The sequence below is a fragment of the Ambystoma mexicanum genome, chromosome 13 (genome assembly GCF_040938575.1).
Source record: "Ambystoma mexicanum isolate Mex_15411 chromosome 13, UKY_AmexF1_1, whole genome shotgun sequence".
Classification (NCBI taxonomy): domain Eukaryota; kingdom Metazoa; phylum Chordata; class Amphibia; order Caudata; family Ambystomatidae; genus Ambystoma; species Ambystoma mexicanum.
The window spans coordinates 82,620,371-82,641,051 of NC_090938.1; the positions used below are offsets into that span (position 1 = coordinate 82,620,371).

The following is a 20,681-nucleotide window of genomic DNA, read 5'->3' on the forward strand; positions in this document are numbered from 1 at the left end:
TTAACGTACCCCTGCTACGCCGTTTAACCGCTGCTCTCCCATCTTGATTTCAGGTCTTCAGAATGAACCTGGAGAAGCTGAGCAAGCGGGAACTCTTGATGCTCTTCAGCGTTCTGGAAGGCGAGCTAGAAGCGAGGGACGTCGTCATCGAAGCGCTAAAGGTAGGCTGGCCCAAGCCAACCCCTCCTCCCTCCCCAAAAAACAATGTTCTGCATAAGTGTGCCTTCCTTTTTGGAGACAGTTTTCCATTGGTCTAACCTTGCTTACAGTGGCTGTTTAGAAGTTTCACAAGATTAAGAGGCAATTGGAAGATGGTACTGCCCGCCTATAAGATGCTACCAGCCGGAAAATGGTGGGAGTAAATGGACACAAGATGGTCTACAAATACCCATCTAAAACCTATAAACAAGCCAAATTGTGTGGTTTTGCCAATGTTTATTTTTAACTGGAATTCAGTGTAGGAATAGATGCCAGGACACACGTTCCTAATATATCAAGCGACTGACGGGGCAATTGGTTGGACATTTGTATAACCCCAGTAGCCCATTTCCAGCTGAAATTAAGTCATTAACTCTGAGAAAAGAGCTTAGAAATAATGGTGTCATGCCCCATACAGCACAGTTTGATGTTGCTACTTGATAGATCTAGCGGAAGAGATCCCAGGAGGGTATGTTTTTGGAGGGGAGGAGCAAGTAATGCGGTAATGGCCAGAGGGCTTTAGCATGGCCATGGAAGCCGTTGGGTGGGTACATGGCCAAACACCACAAGCTGTGTGGCACTCCTCACAACCCACCGCTCTCATATCTCTACTCCAACGCAGTCATTTTGCCTTCTGGGTGGGGTGCTTAAGCACACCTAAGCACACCTAACATCTGAAACTAAAAAGTGAAGTTTCGGCAAGCCCTCTTGGGTTGAAAAACATTGTTTGTTAAGCACTTGCATACATGGAGGTGACTGTTCTTACAACTTGTTCAGCACTGTAAGGAGCACTAAGCATTGAGGCGGTGGGGGGAGCAGAACAACACAACCGTTTTCTTTCCTCGACAAAAACATACATTACAGCCTTGAGCAAATGTTTCTTTGGTGTGCGAGCCAGACTTCAGTGATTTTGTGAGTGCGATACTCCCTAATACTAGTGTTAATGTAACTGCACAGGTCAAAATCAAATGCAGTCGGAGCCCTTTTCCTTTGCAACTCTTTAGCTACTCATTTAAGTAGTGTCCCGTTTCCGCTTCTGCATAACCAGTGCACAAAGAGGTGTGCGTCACACCTACCGCTGTGTCCCTGTACCGCCTGTCTTTTAGTTAATGTTTCCGGGTCACAGGGCCAGTGCCAACTCCCTGACGAAAGGAGCCAGGTGAACCTGCAACAGTTTGTCGGTGCCTTGGTTTTGAAACTGACTTCTTGGCATTGTTGGCTAAGGATAGGGTAGTGGAATGCAGTGGCGTCGCTAGGGGAGAGTTAAGGGGGGGGGTGGGGGAGGCCGGCCCCACCATTTGAAATCCTGGGCTCCTCCCCCTCTCCCCCCCATACCTAAGGCGAGCAGTGACTGTGTTCTCTCTTCGTGGTGTTATTTGTGGCACTCGCTAAAGCAAATGTCAGCATGTCACACGCAAATACTCTCCTTTTGTCTCAAAGCTAGTAGTGATCTTGGGATGCATTCTGGCATCCCTATGAACATGAGCACGAGCCACTTCTCAGGTGTTCCTGCCTGGCTTCTGCACAGCGACCTCCATAGTGTGCAGAGCAGCTTGCAGGCCCTCCCATCAGAATGTAGCACACAAAACTGCTAATGATGGGCCATTAGTCACTGAATGGTTTCGTGCCCGCATTCTGATGGTGAGGGGAGGTGCAGTGGGGTGTTGGTAGTTGGTGTGCACAAAAGCCTCTCTGCAGGAGTGCTTGTGATGTCACACATTACCTTTCATAGCCCCCCACCCACTTGTGTCTGTGCCCCCCTACTTTTGTCCTTGGCCCTTTCTGTGACCCTCTTAAATTTGATTCCTGGTAATGCCACTGGTGGAATGGTCCAGGCTTAGAGTAGAACAGTACCACAGTTGACTTACACAGGGGGGGAGAGGAGAGGAGAGGAGGGGAGGGGAGGGGAGGGGAGGGGAGGGGTGGGGTGGGGGGCGGGGCGGGGGTGTGTGTGTGTGTGTGTGTGTGTGTTAGTTACTTTTACCACCGCTTTCTTACCACAGGCTCCCCCATGCGCCGTAAATTCACTCTGCTCCCTGCAAACCGGCTGTCTTGTTCCATTAATCTTTTGCTTTATGAATGTGATTATTTGACTATGGCAATGTAGCCCACTAAATAAATCCAGTCGCCACACGACCCAGCCCCGTTGCTGTGTGCATGGTTGTATCAATAGCCTATATAGGTTTCATTTGCAAAAAAATATTGAGGACCCCCTTGTGTGACCGAAGCCCCCACATAATTCATCATCTTGTTGTACCACTTGTTTGGTAGGCGCTGTGTTCTTTTGTGCTGTCTGTGATTGGCAACGCCTGTTGCGAGTGCGCATTCTTGGCTGTTCACGCGCTCCCTGATAACAGAGTTCTATTATTGACCTTGGCGATAAACTTTGTACAAGTATCTTTTTATTCTACTGTAAAAATGTTTTCCACCAGACCTGGTACGAGCTTGAGATTATAAATAAAGCGTGCGTGGCAGCCGACACAGTGGCTATCCTATAGAGGACCAGTGCCGGCGGCCTGGTCTACGCCCAGTACAGAAATTAAGCTCTAGGTTGTACCTTGGCTCCAGTTTGGCGCATAAAGGAAATCTGAATACTTAAATAAACCTTGTCTATAAAATAAAATATATGGAAGTCTAGCTGCCTTTGGAGCGACTATATTTCCACGTGGAGATGACAATTGAGTTTCTCTTGATACTTTAGTATGCAAAGATCCCAGAGTCTGCAACCTGTGGTTCTCCGCAATTTATTTTATTTATTTGAATTAAGCGCACACACGGCCATAAGGCATCAAGGCGCTGTTACAGTACATTTACTTGGATACAGCCTAAGAACAGATTTTTTTTTTAACAAGATTGCATAGGTTCAAAGTCAGTGTTGCGGGTGTGTTCCATGGTTGTGATGTTCAGTGTTTTAGACTATGACTCCCATTATACCCCGCCCCACCCTCTCCACCCACAATACCTTTGCCGGCTAGGACCTTTGCCCGCTAGGACATTTGCCCATAAAGTGAGTGGCAGGGAAAGCGGTTTGGAGGAAAAAAAGAACTTGCTTGCCAAAAACGGTCCGCATAAACCAAATGGATGAGGCCAAAAAAACAGGGAAAGGGGGGAAATGTCTGTTAATAGATTTGCAGAGCCCTGGAGATGATGGAAGCAACTGGCGCAACTAATTGAGGCCACAATGGGCTGGGCCAGTAGCTATTCTTCCTAATTAGTAGAGTCATAGGCGCTTTATTCCTGCCACAGGGCCGCTTATTTAGAGAATGGTGTGTGCACGCGGTTCGACACCATTCACACCTTTCCATAATTAGGGGCAGAGACGGGTCGTGGTTTGCCCGGAAACACACATGCTGTATTCAAGTGCCAGCCCTGGGGTTAGAAAAGCAGTTCCACTGTTCCAGTTCGAGAAACGAGGATCGCATTTCTTTACCCACAACCCATCAATTTAAAAAGCTAAACCCCCTCCATAAGTGGCTGACCAAATAGTGTCACTTTTAGGAAGACGTGCCCTTTTGGGGAGCTATTGTAGCTCACACACAGACAGAAGTGCTCCCTAATTCATGACCGTCTCCCATTTCCAGGTGTTCAGTGCCTTATGTATGAAAACACCATGGATGACACTTCTTAACCTGGTGTCCAAGTGCTGTTTTTGTAATTATTGTCCTGGTGTTGTGTAGCCTTTCTTTGTGTATTTAGTTTGCCTGGGCGCGAATCTGCAAGGTACTGAAGTACAGGAACACTGCTTAACTTGCTGCTTTGTTGAACACAGTTTTTATTGCAGTGCACTAAGCCCCATGGTATTTGCTCTGAGGCATAATAACACTGGAAACCATGGCAACGCAGGTGAAATCACTGTAGCCTTTTTGGAGCTGGCTGGCAGCCAGTCTTGTCCCAGGCGGCCTGCCTGGGATCTCCCGGTGACACATGCTGGATGAGGCACAGGTTGTGGTGCTGATTAAATGTTCCTGCAGTCGGTGTGTACTCATGCTGGATTAGCTCACTGATAGATTTTCAGAATATGAACCAGAGGTTGGCTGGAGCACGGGTGAAACTAGCTGTGCTTTTAGCAGGTTTGATTGCAGAATTCACTGATGCAAAAAGAGTGGGTACTTGACCAGAATGTTTAAGTTTAGTGGCATGTTAAGGATTTACAAACTTTGTGGCAGAAATTCCTCGCGCCCATGTGAAATTGCACACTCGATCAAAGGACGCCATAGACTGGACAGTCTTTGTGCGTCTTGGTTTTCTTCCTAATATTGAACACCTGTTTTTGATGGCCTAATATTTTTTGACTGTGGTATTAATCCCACAAACACAATTGGAGATGGATTTGTTTTTGATTGCTCATTTCCATCTGCAATACTGTTGCACGCGCTCTTGTCCTACTCTCAGAATAATTGAGGCCGGGTGAGTTGAGCAGTTCAATAGTGTGTTTTGATCAGTTTTGAACAGGCCTTTGTTTCTTTCTCAAGTGGAATTCACCCCCTTTTGTATGTGTTCCTATATTGAGCATATTGGCTTGTCGCGAATTGACCGCGTTGTAGCTTTGCATCGGATCCTCCGACGTGTTCAGGTAGGACATAACCGAACGTCGACCCTACATGGAGAATGAATTACAGCTGCCCTTGGAACCTGAAGTGACACCACTGTCGCACGTTCTATAATAAACTCTTCTTGCCATTTCTTTAAGCCTTTCCCAGATGTTTTTGGGTATACCTTTACGACGAAAGTGGCTGGTAAGAGAACACTATCAGTGTGCCTGCCTTTCAGATTCAAGGACTGCGGCTTTGCCTGAAGATTTCTAGAAGCTGTGAAGTTTTGCTGCTGTTTTGTTATTTTTTGCCCTGGTGCTAACCAGACATCCTGTTTGATTGGTTAAGATGGAGGTGTAATTTTTAGGATGGAATTAAAGTAAGTAACTTAAATTAAGAGCAAGCGAGTGTCCTACAAAACTCCTTAGCGGATGAAGAACCATCTTGAATCTGATCGATACTTTCCATCTTTTATAAGCGAGTCGCCTTAGAATGTTTTCACGTCCTGATGGCTTATGAGTCATGGGAAGTGGAAAGGAATGCTACATTTTTAAGCTAATGGTGGAAGTCATTGAGAACGGGGTACAGAGTTCCATTGCAGATCTTAGTGGGCCATAATCAACCCAAGACCTTGATGTTGAAGAGTAAGCTAGTAGCACTTTGGATGATGGCAGTATTGAAGTGTTACTTTATGCTCAAGAAGCGTCTCGCCTTACAAGCGACTGCATTTTTGCACAAGTTTGATTTTTTTTTTCTTTTTTTTTTTTTTTTTTTTTTTGGACCAGTCTGATATTTCCTCCCTGCGCACCAACGCTGTAGAAGGTTCCTGTGGTCGTAGAAAGACCATAGGCCTCGTTACGAGGTTGGAGGAAACCATGGCGCTATTAGCCAAAACCTTACTGACTCCACCCTGGTGAATGGAGCTATTACCGACCCATTCCAAGGTTGGCGGGACCGGTAATTCCACATTCACCAGGGCCCTTCCCCATTCCCATTTGAGCCCCCATAGGACTCAATGGGAATGGGGAAGGCGCCAATAACGGTACCGCAAATTGCGGTACCGTTATTAGCTCCAGAGTGCCTTTGCGGGTCCCGTCCTGAACGCCTGGGGAAAACCAGGCGTTAAGGGAGGACCCGCAATGGGAACTCGTAGTAGGGCGGTAAGGGATTACCGGCACCGGTGCCGGTAATCCCTTACCGCCCACCTAAAAATAAGGCCCCATGAAACGAATGAATTCCCTGCGGCCAGTTGAAAAGATGCTCTTAGCACAGGTGGGAAAAGGGTATCGCAGCATAGACTGTGCTTTCTGAACTAAAGCACACTGCCAGGCACTGCGAAAGAATACCTCCAGTATCCAACACATGCAGAACATATTACAGTGGATCTTGCCCTCCCCGACCAAGGGAGAATACTCCTGTTTAGATGCTGAACTGCAGCCAAATGGAGTCGCCGGTCTTACCAGTGACATGTTTCTGTGTCCAATACTTATTGTGTTCTGCCCTCATTCAATATTACTTAATTAAATATCCCACAAAGTGCTGGTATATTGTGACGTTGAGTAAAACCAGAAGTTCAACTAATCTTGGCACTGCAAACCTTTCTCTGCACATTTTAGTTTCTACTTATTAAAGAAGCTTTGTTATGAAGAATTCTCTGAAGGGGAACTAGGTCGTAGAATATATATTCATTCAACAATTTCTCAGCTCATAATTTCTTGAATTGTGTCCTGAATTCTATCCCAATCTTATCACAGAAGTGGAATTTGCTTTTGAATAGCTCTCTACCGTTCTCACAAAATTATCACTGTAGCTTGGATCTATTTTGTTAAAGCTCCTATACAGCGAGGATTTTAAATAGCCCGATCGATTTTGTTTTTTTTAATAAAATGGCAGCCCTACTTCTAAACCTAAAGGTAGTTGATTTTTTTTCTTTTTCCATAGATATTTTAGTTCCTAGTTTCCCACCATTAGATTCGAAAATATTCCCGTTCCTTCACCATCAAATGCTAGAAGACATCTGGTGAGAATTTTTCCTTCGACCCAAGGAGCCCGTCCCATTTTTCCAGTGTTTCTTCCCTTCAAGGATTCAACATTGTTAAGAGCCTAATCCATATTTTGCAAACGTTTGAAGATAAAGAAAACACTATGCCCTAAGGTGTTCCAAATCTGCAAAATTTCACAAGCCAGAATTTGCCATAGACATTTATTTTGAAGGTTAATGTGTGCTTTTTATCGGTTTCTAACTTTTCAGAGATGTCTATTCCCAATTGACATGGGGAAAATGCTCAATAGTAGCTGCTGAAATGGTGTCCATTTACAGTTGCACTTTACTGCAAATTTCAAAATGTAATTCTACCCTGCATCTTTTTTGAGAATTATCAAACCATGTTGATGTTTTTATTTATATTGGACAAGGTTTTGAGAAGGCTATAAACACTTGAGATCCAGAGAGGAAAAAATATTGCGTGATCTGTACAGAGTAATATTGTTCTTTACCAGCGATTAATCAAGATTAAGGAGTGCATATTATTACCATGATGGTCTTGCAGATTATTATAACTCTGACTTCCAAGTGGTTCCAGTGATGGAACAGACAGGCGGCAATATTAAAATAAAACGCAGTTTGAACTCTAATCGGTATCCCTGCTTTATTTACGTTTCGTCCTTAATTATTTCTTTGTATGCATCCAACACAATTTGTTGCTTTATTAGATTTCCATGAGGTAAATGCTTTGTACTTTTGTACCAATAGTATTTTGTCAAATATATGAATGAAGTTTGCAAGTAAACAATGAGAAAGCTCCTTCCACGCACGTAATCTCGTTAACCCACCCTCGTTGCACATCGCCGTCTCTCCCAATCATCTCGTCGGTGCTTACAGTAAGATGGTGGCTTGAAATTGCTTCCAACGCAGTCTTGCCAGAAGATTAACTTTTAATCATACTTATCGGCCAAGATCCAGGATTATCCATTTCTTGAACAGCAGTTGTCCAGTTTATACGTCTCCTGAAATTACTGAATGGGCGGCTCTGAACAGAAGTGTGCAGCAGTAGTTGTTGTAATTCCAAATGTATTAGATTGCACGCACAGACGAGTGGTAGTCCCATGTTGCCTCTTTCCAATCAGCAAGCCAAGGCTCCCACCTTCAGTCGATCTCCACTTCTTTCTTCAGATTTTGTCCACAACATTCAAAACACTAGTATCAGAATGCCACTCCAAAGAGCATGGGGGTAGAGTTATAACGATAGGGGATGATCATGAGCCCCACGCAGGTGGCCTAAAAGTTATCATGCAAAGTATATATATAGCCAGCCTCGCTCGGGTTTGTTGGGATGGATAGGGAGGTGGATGCAAATCCAGTTTGTTTTGATGATTGCAGGCCGGATGTACCCCAGCCCCCTCTGTTGGTGGCGTGATCCTAGTTTTGGGAGTGCAAGCACCTAGTTAGTCAATGACGTGGATGGATTTGATACAGAAGTGGGCAGTGGAGTTGCTCCATTTAGGCAGTGCATTTGTAGGCAGCTTTTTTCCATGTGTGTGGGTAGGCTGTGAGAGGAGTGTATGGTGGAGCGATCTAAAAATGTAAATCTGCTGGAGGGGAGGGACATCCAATGGCTTCAAGATTTTTGGTCTGGGCTTGTTGCATTATCTGTTTGCTCTATGGATGCATGTTCTTCCTGGCCCAGGGTAGTTTAAAGGCCCAGGGGTGGCAGTCATGTGGGGTGGGAATTTACCCAATTTTACCTACTCTACTGTAATGAGGCAAAAGTGGGCACTCGAGGCTAAATCAACAGGCACGGCACTGTCAACATGCGCAGCACTGAGTCTTTATCAATATGATTTAGTTTAAGTTTTGTTATTTGGATTAGCAGCAAGTTCCTGGGAGAGAGAGAGGTGTTGCCCACTGCTCCTTGTATTAGCATGAAGGGGTTGGACCATGTAATGCTTGCACTGATAAGGAAGACACAGATTTTCTAGTTTTTCGTTTACAGGACTTAATTAGTGAATTAAGTAGGTCAGCCGACACGTGTTTCGACCCATCAAGGTCTTTGTCAAGACTAAATTGATTCTTGGCTGCCCATGGTTGATGGGTGACTTTCTTGCTTGTTGGACAATCCTGTTGGCAAAGTAGAGCCGGTTCCTTGGCTCAGTAGACTGTTTTGCGGTAAGCCACAGGTATTTGTGGCTCAGCGATCCTATAGAAGCTGGCCCTGGTGGACTGCTGTGACTTTCAGCTGCTGTTCTCCTCGACTGGTCTCTGGATAGTGACTGGATTGTCCAACCAATAAGCAAGTCACCCATCAACCATGGGCAGCCAAGAATTATTTGACCTTGTGAAAAACCCTGATGGGTCAAAACATGTCGGCTCTCTTGTAATCCTTTCTTGATGTGTTGTATGTTTGTCCGTTGCCTATATTGAAGTGTTCATCCCGATTCTTTTTGAAGGACGTTAACCAAATTAAGATGGACCAAATTATTCTGTTCATCCGTAGCCCAGTTTGTCTAGTAGATATTACTGAGAGAGGGCATAGATAGGTTCAGGTTTTTCTGATTGTCTCTTGCTGGTATCAGTTGAATATCCCAATTTTGAGGAATTCATTGAACCTGAGGTCGCTTTCCACTATCTGCAGATGGCTGCACTTATCATCCAGTGTTTGGTTGTGACGAAGAAGGAAGATTCTCTGTGGCTTTTCCAGTAGGTGCTCGCCAAGTTTCCTAAGGCTGCGTTGGTTGATCTGAAGCATTCTTGATAGTTTGTGATTTAAACATGTAGAAGAATTAGTGTACATAGGACATCAGCTTTACCTCACAAATCTAGATATATTGTGTGCAGCCCAAGGGGATGGACATGGGTGTCTCTCCATTTGGGTGTAAGGATATTGGCGAATCCTGGTTGCATGGGATATCATTAGTCGGGTATGCACCAGAATGCTTGAATGAGGAAGGGCGGTTGAGCTTTTTCCTGGCTCTTCAATGATCACTTTTACAAGTGATCTTGCGAGGGATTGGGGGCTTTGATCATGCATTAGTTTTCCAGGTTTTATTGAATATTGAGGTGCAGAGCAGGTGTCTCTTTGAGGATCCAAGATTCCTTGTTTGATGTAGGGTCCTAACAGGTGCTTTAAGTGATCTGGTCTGGAATCCTGGAGGGCTTCGTGAAAGAGGCAGAGAATCTTGAAGGGGATGGTTTGTTCCATTGGGAGCCAGGAGAGGGATCTCGGAATAATCAGTATGTGGTCCCAGCTTTTTCATTCCAGGGTAAGTCTGGTGGCATGGTTATGGACCATTGGGTGTATTTTAAGTTTCTTTGGGCACACTTGCTAATGAGCAATTTCAGCAATCTAGGTGGGGAGAACTAACAGTCTCTTCAAGACTACTTTCTGTTGGGTTTCTTTTTGGGGTGTGTTGGAGCTGGAAATGTGTACATGCAGTAGTTGTTGTCAATTGGGGTTTCTTTTCAGTTCCCATTACAAAGGTATGCTGACGATATACAGATCTAGTTGGAGTTAGACGGTGATATTGCAAAGGCCTTCAAAGGTTGTCGCCCAAATGGCAAAGATGTACAAGGAAACCCAGGACACAGTAGTTCTCCTCTTCAGACCAGTTCCATAAGAGGGGTCACCGAGGAGGAAAGAAGGGGTGGTCATCAAACGCAGGAATGCCATTCCTGAGTATCTGCCACTCTAAGCGATTCATCACCACTGTTGTGCCCGACCAGCCACCCTGCTTGTCCTCGTCCAAGGTCATTTTCTGGCCTCCGCTAGCCTCCTGCCTGAACTGTGGAACTGATGGGACACACAAAGAACAAGCCCCCTCTACACTTCTTGCTGTACCTTGGTCCGAGCTGTAGGCCCACCTTTGCAGGCTCCTTTCGGGACCCAAGATCTTCCAGAATCTGGGCACAAGATTCCTGTCAACGCACTGTGTGGGCTGGCTCCTAAAAATTAATGCTGAAATGTAGAGAAAGAATCCCCCCCCCCCCCCCTGCAGAGGGTAAAAAGCAAACCTGGCCTAACCTGTCTGTCTTGCATTGTAGGATTTACAAGCGTCTAAAATAGTTTAATTTCATGGGGTTAAATCATGTGGGTTTTTTTTTCCCCTGTTATTTTTATTTATTTATGTATTTTTTAATCCATTCTCCCCTGTCATTTATTTAACCTTCCCAACTACCAATTTTTTTATTTGCAAAAAGGTGTTTGGGTGGGTTTTTCTGTCTTTTGGGGACAGTGCTTTTAGAAGATGGCAGTCCTTGCATGGTGTTCAAGGCAGCACCATTCAGCTGCCCGTCAGAGTAAGGCAGGCAAAGGCAAGTGTTGGGGCTGTGGGCAGTGCCATGTGATTAACACCTCATGGCAAGTTATACACTTTTTGGAACTAAGAGATGTGAGTAATTGACATTCAAGATGCAATTGACACTCAAGATGGGGCAAGTGACTTTTTCTGCCTTGCAGAAACACTAATCCAACTCAAAAACCTCAATTTTCCACATACACTTCTACAACGCAAAAGCACACAACCACATCTCTGCACAGCAATCCGCACTCACTTCACCACACTGCAACAACATACAAACACATAACCATGCACAACAGCACGTGGGAATTGGACCGACCCGAAAATCCCACTGAGGCTCAGCGAACAGTGGAAACCAAACTGAAGCTGCCAACAGAACACCACAACTCTCACTTTACTTATTCCCACTATACCCTACTACACAACACCCCCTGCCCTCAAGCCCTCCTTTGCAGATCTGCCCGAGCACCAGGGGACCACTCTGAACATTAACTATTGGCCATATAGGTATACATCACATGACCACATGCACCTATGGGCATCAACTAGTCTCCTGGTTCATGGGTCATTTAAGTGACCAAACCATAGCGATGGGTCTCCTTCTCCGGCAAACCCACAGTGTCTGTCTGTCTGTTGCAAGCTTGCATCTGTGGTTTGAAGGCCTGCACGGCCATTTAATTTCTGCTTTTCCCATTCATCTGTTTAGCGAGAGCTGGCACCACTGGCTGTTTATTGACCTTCTGCTGAAGTGTCTCTGCAGGGCTCATAAAATTGATATACCCAGGCAAAGTGGTAAAAACGTCTGCTTTTTATGTACTCTGCCCACACTAACTTGAATTGATCACAGTTTCGGTAAATCTCGATTCAGACGGTTCGGCCCTGAAAGGCCAAAGAACTAAATCGGGTGCTTTATGAAAAGGTTTTGCCAGAGGGGAAATAGAGCCGTAGCGTTGCCCTTGGCATGTCAAGCGGGTAAACCTGCTCGGACATGGATTCCATGTCAACGAGAGTACCCTACTTCAGTGATTTGGCAAACGCATGTCAATTTCTGTACCAGATGTCATTAGAAGAAATTAGGGCTGTAGTGATTATTGGAAAATACAATAAATAATGGCAGGTTTGATGATCTGGCTGTGGGGGGACATGAAGTAAAGACTTTAGCCACTTAATGATGGCATTACATAGCGCTACGTTTTGGAGTCCTTCCCCTTCCAAGTGCTGTAATAACAGGTGTTATTACCCAATATAACGGCACTCAAAGATGAAGGGCTGAGTCTTCTGCGGCGTGCAATTTAACCCTGCACAATTCAGTCTTAATCCAATTTGTGAAGCCACCTCTTAACTCCTGAGCCATCTACCACAGACAATCCAAGCATAGCACCTTGCCAGAAGAACCTTTTTCTCAGGCGCTTCCCCCTGACTCGCCATGTTGGCATCTTGGCCAAGCTTAAGAGTTTAATCCGCCATGGTGTTGCAAGCATCGGTGCATGCTGCGTTTTCTTGGCCATGGCTTTCTACATGCCTTGGCTCACCCCATGGCACTGTGGAAGGCTCAAAGTCTGGCTGTAAGCACATTGAGCACCAGCCTATGGGTTTTGGTTGCCTTGCCGTAAATGAGGAAACCAAACCATTTGAGGTTTGTTTTTGCTCACTATTCAGGGAGCTTTTGCATACTTGGCAAATTTAGATGTTTGACATACAGCCCCCTCACAAATGTTTTTGGGGGCCTAGGAAGTAAGCTTAGGGGCCCTGCCACACATTTCCTTGTGCATAGCTTCAACGTGCTCAGGCCCACCATGCTGTGAGTAATTTCCTGACATGGTCCCCTTGCGCAGAGAACACTATCTCTCCTCTTGGCACTGTACCCCATAGAATACAGTTGTTTCACAGAAAATTTGGTCCAATTGTCCTTATAGCGCCTCCATCTTTTCCTTTTCATGCCTTCCTATGCCTCTCATCTATCCCTGGCCCTCATCCCTACTATCCTCCCGACTTTGCTTCGCCTTACCACTACTGAATGTTCCATCATTCTCCTCCTTTGCCTCGCTAACAGCCAAAGCACTTTGACGCTTTAACTATTGCAGGAGAAGCTAAACAAATGCAAGATAACATAAGATGATCTAACGGTAGATTTAAAAAAAGGCCCTATTCAGAAATTGCTAATTTTAACTATTTTCAATTTTTATTACTGGTTGCTCCTCCTTCCCTCTATCTAAAGAGATGACATGCCAAAATGAAAATAAAACTAAGTCAGCAAAATGTATTGTAGACTTATTTTGGGTGGCATTAGTCCAGGATATTATGGGTGTGGCCTAACGAGCTACCACCCAAGACATTCAGCTGCTGCAAGGGGTATGATTGCCAAGAGTTTCTGCCCAGGGCATCCCATTATGGAGTGATACCCTTGGAACGGCTCGGCAGTGGAAGCCATTACACTCGCGTTTTCTCATCCGTAGCAGGCAATCCCATAAACCTCCCCTCCTTCCTATCCAAACTAACTGCCAAACCCGCTTCGCTTGCATCCTGCACTCAGAACCACCCTGTCTCAGGTTCTAGTGTTCTAAATATTTTTGACAGTCCCTCTGCCTGGTATATTGTCACTCAATCCAACAATGTTTTCTTCTCCTTTCCCATCACAACATGTGCTGGTGTATGTTGTGTTTAATGTACTGGTAAACATTCAGTATGACAACCCCCTAAGCAGTTTCTTTGTAACAGGGTGCATTGTGGATTTTGAAACTGCCCTCCCAAAAAATGTAATTGACATTGGCTCCCAGTGAATTTGGACCAAGTAGAGCAACTAAAAAAAAAAAAAAATGAAAGTCAAAATGTCATTACAAGATTACAAGCAAAACCATTTCCTCTCATCATTTAATCCAAAAGCAACTGCAGAAGCGTGTTTACTCCCTGAACCCAACAGTGGTGTGGCTTTAAGGTCAGAAGATCCCACTGCGGGATGGGGCAAGAGGAACAGGTCATTGTCTGGACTGGAAATCAGCCCACAGAATGTAGACCAGTGCAAGTCGCAGTTTGAGGACCATCATTGAGCAAGTTGGCCCGCTACCCCGTGGCATTCTGATGACTCTTGGAAGCAAAGCTTGTATTGTCTTACATCCCAGATTCCTTTCCATGGCCTGCTTATTGCCATGAATGGTTTGTAAGAGTCCCACACAGTATCTAGGTACTTCTGAACTGTATTAGTAAACACAGCAAGAAAGCTATTTTTAATTCATTTTGCATTTTTAAAGCACTCGCACAGCCCACGGGCATCGAGGCGCTGTTACAGGAATTGTTTGTTTTTTAGTTGCGTAATTGTTTTTTGTTTATTTTGTCTTAGTTGCGTATTTATAACGCGCTTAAATACCTAGAGGTTTCTAAGCGCGGACCTGGGGATCAAACCTGTGTTGCTTTGTGTTGTCTTGCTTCCAAGGCGAGCACGTTGCCCCTGAGCTACCCTCCCGTGCTATCTTGCATGTGTGCCTCCTTCCCACTAACTTAACCCACGCCAGTCTTTCAAATCGCTGCAGACTTCAACCTGCCGCTCTCCAGATCTTTCGAGCTTCAACTCCCAGGACCCCTCCGTAGTGCTGTTGGGAATTGTAGACCAAAACATATGGAAAGATCATTGTTGCAGACCCCAGCACTCTCCTGGAGGCCATGCAAATAAAGCAGCGTGCATTATAAATCCCAAGTAACATAATATATGGGGGGGGGGTGGTGGGCACGGTAGAAGCAGCTAGGAGGCAGGAGGCAGGTTGGGCAGTGGCCTTGCCCCATGGCATTGCACTCTTCTACCGAGCCTACGCTTCTTCAGCCATGCAGACTGCCTGCGCCTGGGTCCTGGTAGCTATGCCCAATCTATTGAGTACTGGTGCAAAAGTGTGGCGTCAGAGTGGTTGTGCCTGGCCGTTTCCACTTGCCTTTGGCTTAATGGGCAGTGGGGGTCATTTTATAACAAAGGGACCACCAACAAGAAGTGTGAAGTGTTGCTGGGCCGCTGTATGCATGTCCACTGCATGCATGGGCATAGGATAGGAGGGTTGGTGGAGGGTGGGTATAGGGGGGGACAAATTTCCCCCAAAAAGTGTTGTCATGCACAGTTCAGTGGTGGGGGTGCAATGTTGCACTCTCTCATTACCGAATTAACTTTTTCACAAACTCTATCTAAAGACATGATTCAAATAATGATCTTATGCAAAGTCTAATACGGTCATCCTTTTTTTGAAGTAGACGAAGGGGTAGTTGTGTAGGTGGGGAGACAGTGTTGGGGTGTATTGAAATGGTGTTAGGGAGGTGTGTATGTGGGTTGCGTTCAGTGTGGGGGGGGCGGAACCCGTGAAAGAGTTAATGAGGGGAGGAACACAATAAATAAATAAAAGCAAAAGTCCTAAAGGTGTCCCCTGCCCCCCCCCCTTAGATTTTATGTGTCTCCTATGCCCCTGACTGCATGCAATATTAAACACTACCAAGTGGTGTGCAATTGTGAAGAATAAAGTGAGGTGAAATCGCCTTTACCCTTCACGTTTACTCCCTGCTTTGGGAGAAATTAAACATTCCTTGCAAATATACTTTGCGGGTGGTTTTTCCTAGAGGATTCCAAGGGGATTTGCCTGATTTTTGAGCAGGTGCGACTGTAAGGCGTATTCCATCGGGATCCATTTGTTTCACTTTCATGAAAATGTCATGCAGCCGTAAAATGAAGTGCTCTAGTAAGATGGAGGGGGAAAGCAAAGTGGAGATGCTCGCTCTGATTTGTTGATCTCCTGCACCTCAGGCGGGCAGGTAAATGAGATGGAACACACTGCAAAATGACTCCGCGTGTTTTGGGACAGTGTGGGATGGGCTGTTATAAAATTCCCTGTGTGGGACACAATTGAAAGAGCAGCTTTTGCTGTGCCATGCAGAATCTTAAGATCCTTCTGGAAACGAGGAAAGCTTTTGGCAAACTTCGTACCCAACGAGTGAAATGATGGCGCCTGTGCGCCCCTTCTCCTCGTGCCTCCTTCCCTCGCCCCGCCCCCTTCCAGTATGAATAACAGGATCTTAAAATGAACCCATGTCACGATGGCGAAGAGGCGCCGGAAATGAAATGATTCAAGGCAAACTGTCATGCGCTCGATTTAGAACTGGAAGCGGGGGGGTGGGTGCTTGCCTCTCTGCTGAGCCAGCCAGTCTCTGGACTTGCAGCTTCCTGAAAAACACATGTGTGGGAGCAAAAAGTGGAGTCCCGATGCCCATAGACATCAAGACCCTTTATACCGTGCTTTAAAAAAAAAAAAAACTAAAGAAAACGTCTGCATCCGCAATTTTTGAATTTCCTGTGAGGCTTTGGCGGCCATCTTAAGAGCCACAGTAACACATACAGAGTTCGACTGGAATGGATGTAAACTTCGAACCATATCATCTGGGTTTAACCCATCCAGTCCTGATTGCGCATTGCATGCTGGTATTTATAGTCCAGCAAATATTAATGCAAAACTACCGCCACTATAATGCACACATGCCAACATTCTGTGACCAAAAATCTGTAGGAATCTTAAAGTTTCAAAAATAGTCAGGCGAGGAGGTAATGATAGGAATAGGGCGCCTCAGCAACCCCATTGTCATTGAATGAGCCTGCCGCCGCGCCTGCCACGCCTTCTGCCATCACGCCAGCTCGGGGGAGCCCTTGAAAGACTCGCCGGAGTTGACGTGATGGGGGGCTAATGGCGCCTTTTGTGAAAGGCACTCGCGGCGGAGGGGCGCCCTTAGCCCACCGCCGTGGGCGCCTTTTACATCAAAGGCCTGTATGCTGCGCCTTCTCCCGCTACGCCAGCTCGGGGAAGTCCTTGAAAGACTCCCCGAGCTGGCATGGTGGGGGGCTAATGGCGCCTTTGGCCAAAGGCACCCGCGGTGGAGGGGCGCTTTTAGCCTACCGCCGTGGGTGCCTTTGACATTAAAAGCCTGGCACTTTTAGCCCACCGCCGTGGGTGCCTTTGACATTAAAAGCCTGGCGCTTTTAGCCCACCGCCGTGGGTGCCTTTGACATTAACAGCCTGCATGCCACGCCTTCTCCCGCTACGCCAGCTCGGGGAAGTCCTTGAAAGACTCCCCCGAGCTGGCATGGTGGGGGGCTAATGGAGCCTTTTGCCAAAGGCACCCGCGGCGGAGGAGCGCTTTAGCCCACCGCCACAGGTGCCTTTGACATTAAAAGCCGGCATGCTGTGCATTCTCCCGGTATGCCCGCTCGGGGGAGCCCTTGAAAGACTCCCCCGAGCTGGCGTGGAAAAAGAAATCGGTATTTGGTGTAAAAAAATAGGTAGGCGGTAGGACTGCTTAAAAAGCGGTATCCTACCGCCTAAATCGGTAGGGTTGGCAACTATGTATAATGCAAGTGGAAAACCACAATGGCTGGCCTTTGAATAATGAAGGCAGCCGTCTCCCAGAAGGCCATTCTTTTAACCAGCTTTTCGCGAGTAGATTTTTTTGAGATTTGTGGATCTTGGTTTTAGGGAAAAGGTTTACGTTAAATTCTTTTTATCTGAACTTTTCTCAATTTTTATCATTAATTCTAGATTTATAAGGTGCTTACACAACAAGACAGTGTTTCAAAGCTCCGAAGAGGAGCAAATAAACCATGAAATTGACAATGAATAAATAGAAACGGACAGTGGTCCTACTAGTTCTTGTGACATTCGGAGCGTGCAAGTGCAGTGAAGGAAAGAGGAAGAAAAAAAGGGGGAGGTGGTAAGTGCTATTAGGCTCCCCTAGTGGTAATACTCTACCTAACCTGGATTTACTGTAAAATTAGCCTTTGAGTGGCTCATTACTTATGCCGGTCCACGTGCCCTCTCATTTGCGGCTAGGGTGCATTTGTGACATATGTAGAATAAAAGTAACGGTACCCTGAATATCATATGCTGATCTGGTTCTCTCTCGCACTGTCTCTCGCTATTTTACTGTATTTTCCTCTTTCGCTGTGGCTCTTCCTATGTCACACTACTTCTTTCTTGCTGTGTATTTGTTTTACTCTTTTCTTTCTCACTCATTCATGCTTTCGGCCTCTTTCATGCTCTCACTTGCGTGCTGTTGTGTCACTCCCACTCTTATGCACTCGCACAAAATGGCCTTTTTCACTCATTTTTTTTGTATCTGCCTCATTGTATCAACATTGTAAACTGATTCTTTTTTTTTTAAATGTTGGAAGTCAGCTGACTGCCAGTATATATTTAATCCTATTTGGAAGTCACACTTGTCTTACTGAGCAAAGCAAATTATTCAAACCTAGAAAAATAATCCAAATTATTTTCTGCTAGGTTACCTTTCCAAGATGGACAGCCTGGTTCAGTCCTCTGGTACTCTTTCGAAATAACCCTACGTGAAAGGCTCAGGACACATAAAACTCCAGCGCAGGTTCCTGACTTCTTTGCATAAAACAAAGAGCATTTTGGAATATAAGATTTTGTTGGTGATACAGGGCTCTGTGCTTGAAGGAGCAAGTCCATAATGCACGCTGGGCTTGGTGCCCATTTCATTTTGTTATGCCCCTCACCTGGACATTGACCATATACACTGATTCAGATATCCACAGAGCTACGGTGTGAGGAATCGAACACCCTCGACATCAAACCTTTCACTGGTGTCGAAATGCCGCAGAGAGGTTTCCGTTAGCCTGCAAATGTTTTGCTGGTGCTTGGGGTAAGCATGGCAGTGCACATGCTCTGTTCCCAATGCAAAGACATCCAAAGGGAATTCTGTATATGCATAACTAAGGGGGTTACGGTGGGGCTTATGGGTTCTTTCACTAATATCTGTCTCTCTCTCTCCTTTCCACCCCCACTTGAACTATGGTTCCAGAGGGTGTTCAACCTTCCAGCGCTTAGAGGTCATACCAAGTATATATAAGGCGCTATATAAATGCCAAGTAACATAAACGTTGACGGAAGGTTAGGAAAAAAAAAAAAAAAAAAACGGGAAAAGGTCTGTTCTGCTGGGAGAAGAAATGTGCACATGATCGGCCATCAACTCATTGGTGGGCCCATCCCCCATTACTCTGGATGGGAATGGCACCAGGTGTACTGTACATCAGAAAGAAGGGCCGATCACACATAGGACCCCAAGTAAAGCCAATTCTCGTGCAATGCGTGGATCATTATTGCTTTTTATTTGAGCCCTCTTGACACGCATGAAGTGATATGTTGTGAAACAGCAGGACCGTGTCTTGTACCAGTCACATCAGGAAACCATGATCCTCTGCACCCAAGGTTCCCCAACGGTCCACTGATATCTTTGGCCATGAGGAAACCATCACCAAAGGTGTAGAGCAGACCTGTCCCATGACCACCTTTTAAAGTTGGACAGCATTGTCTCAAAGATGTAACATTCTGATAACCGTTTGGGCAGGAGGACCTTCTAAACTTCCCCAAAAGCTCACTGTTAAAGGTCTACCTAGAGATTGGTGGAAGTTGTTGACGCCGACATCGAAACCATTGTCTACTCAAGTTGATGATTCATATAGAGCACAGGGACCCTCCAAGTTAAACGGGGGGGCAACAGATTACCTTGACAAGCATACAGGTAAACCCTCCCTCCCCTAAGCGACAAGCAGCCCCACGGCCTTGGTAGATCGTTTCCTGCGACGACGGTTAAACTCTGCAACACTGTACCACTTGAACTTGGACAACAGAAAGATTCTAAAACTTGTCGCACTCAACTAAAAACATTGCTGTTTTCCATAAAACCTCACTAACTCTGGTCTGTTCCAGACCTTTCTAAATGTCTTTCTCTGTTCTCACAAATCCCTCCACGATGTCTAGTTTTGTTTTGTCCTTCTGTTTGTTTATTTATTTATAAAGCTCTCCGGACCCGGGAGTAAATGGGCGCTGGTACATGTTACAAAGCACAATACATGGTAATTAACAGTGATATGTTTAGCAAAAAGTTATATACAGAGAGTACAGGCCATGGCCAATTAAGACATAACTGGTACATGTACAATATATACAGATAGTAACTGTGTCTAGCATACTAATCGACTTTGTGCCAATAGCCACCCAATGGCAAGTTTCCTTAAGGACTGGAAGGAGCTGGCTGACTTAATGTTTAGTGGCAGGGAGTTCCATCGTTGGGAGGTAAGGACAGTGAAGCTAGAGCCTCCGGCTCTTTCAGAGTTAAATCTGGGCACCATGAGACCTAGGGTGTTGGAAGATCTAGTAATTCTGTTGGACTGCTTCCAGGTGAATTTATTGGGAAGGTAGGGGGAGGCTAAGTGGTTGAGAGCTTTGTATGTGAGGCAGAGAGTTTTGAGGTCAATGTTTTTGTTGGATGGTGAGCCATTTGCATGTGATTCTAGAGTTGGAGAAATGCTCTCGCCTAGGAATATTTAGTGCTGCTCGTAACGCGTTATTTTGAATGACTTGGAGTTTACTAATTATAGCTTGGTTGGCACCTAGGTAGAGGCTGTTGCAGTAATCTAACTTGGACTGTATAAGGGCTCTCGCTAGCGTAAGGCAGCTATTAATAGAGAGAAAAGGTCTACAGGCCCGAATTAGTTTACCTGTGTAGGCGGTGGAGGAAGCCGTAGAGTTGACTTGCTTGGTGAGATTGATATTGGCATCAAGATAGAAACCAAGAGTTTTCACGTTTTTGGCGACAGGGATGGTGTTGCCATCGATGATG

The 20,681-nt window shown here is 45.6% G+C and overlaps 1 protein-coding gene across 2 annotated transcripts in view; it reads left to right on the forward strand.

Moving 5' to 3' along the window:
- Nucleotides 1-20,681, forward strand: part of CTTNBP2NL (CTTNBP2 N-terminal like) — a 203,058-nt gene that overhangs the window by 107,139 nt on the left and 75,238 nt on the right. For both annotated transcript variants that reach the window (XM_069633322.1, XM_069633323.1), the window contains exon 2: nt 54-161. In XM_069633322.1, coding sequence (XP_069489423.1) covers nt 63-161 — 99 coding nt within the window. In that variant the 5' untranslated portion in view covers nt 54-62. The remainder of the gene's footprint in view (nt 1-53; nt 162-20,681) is intronic.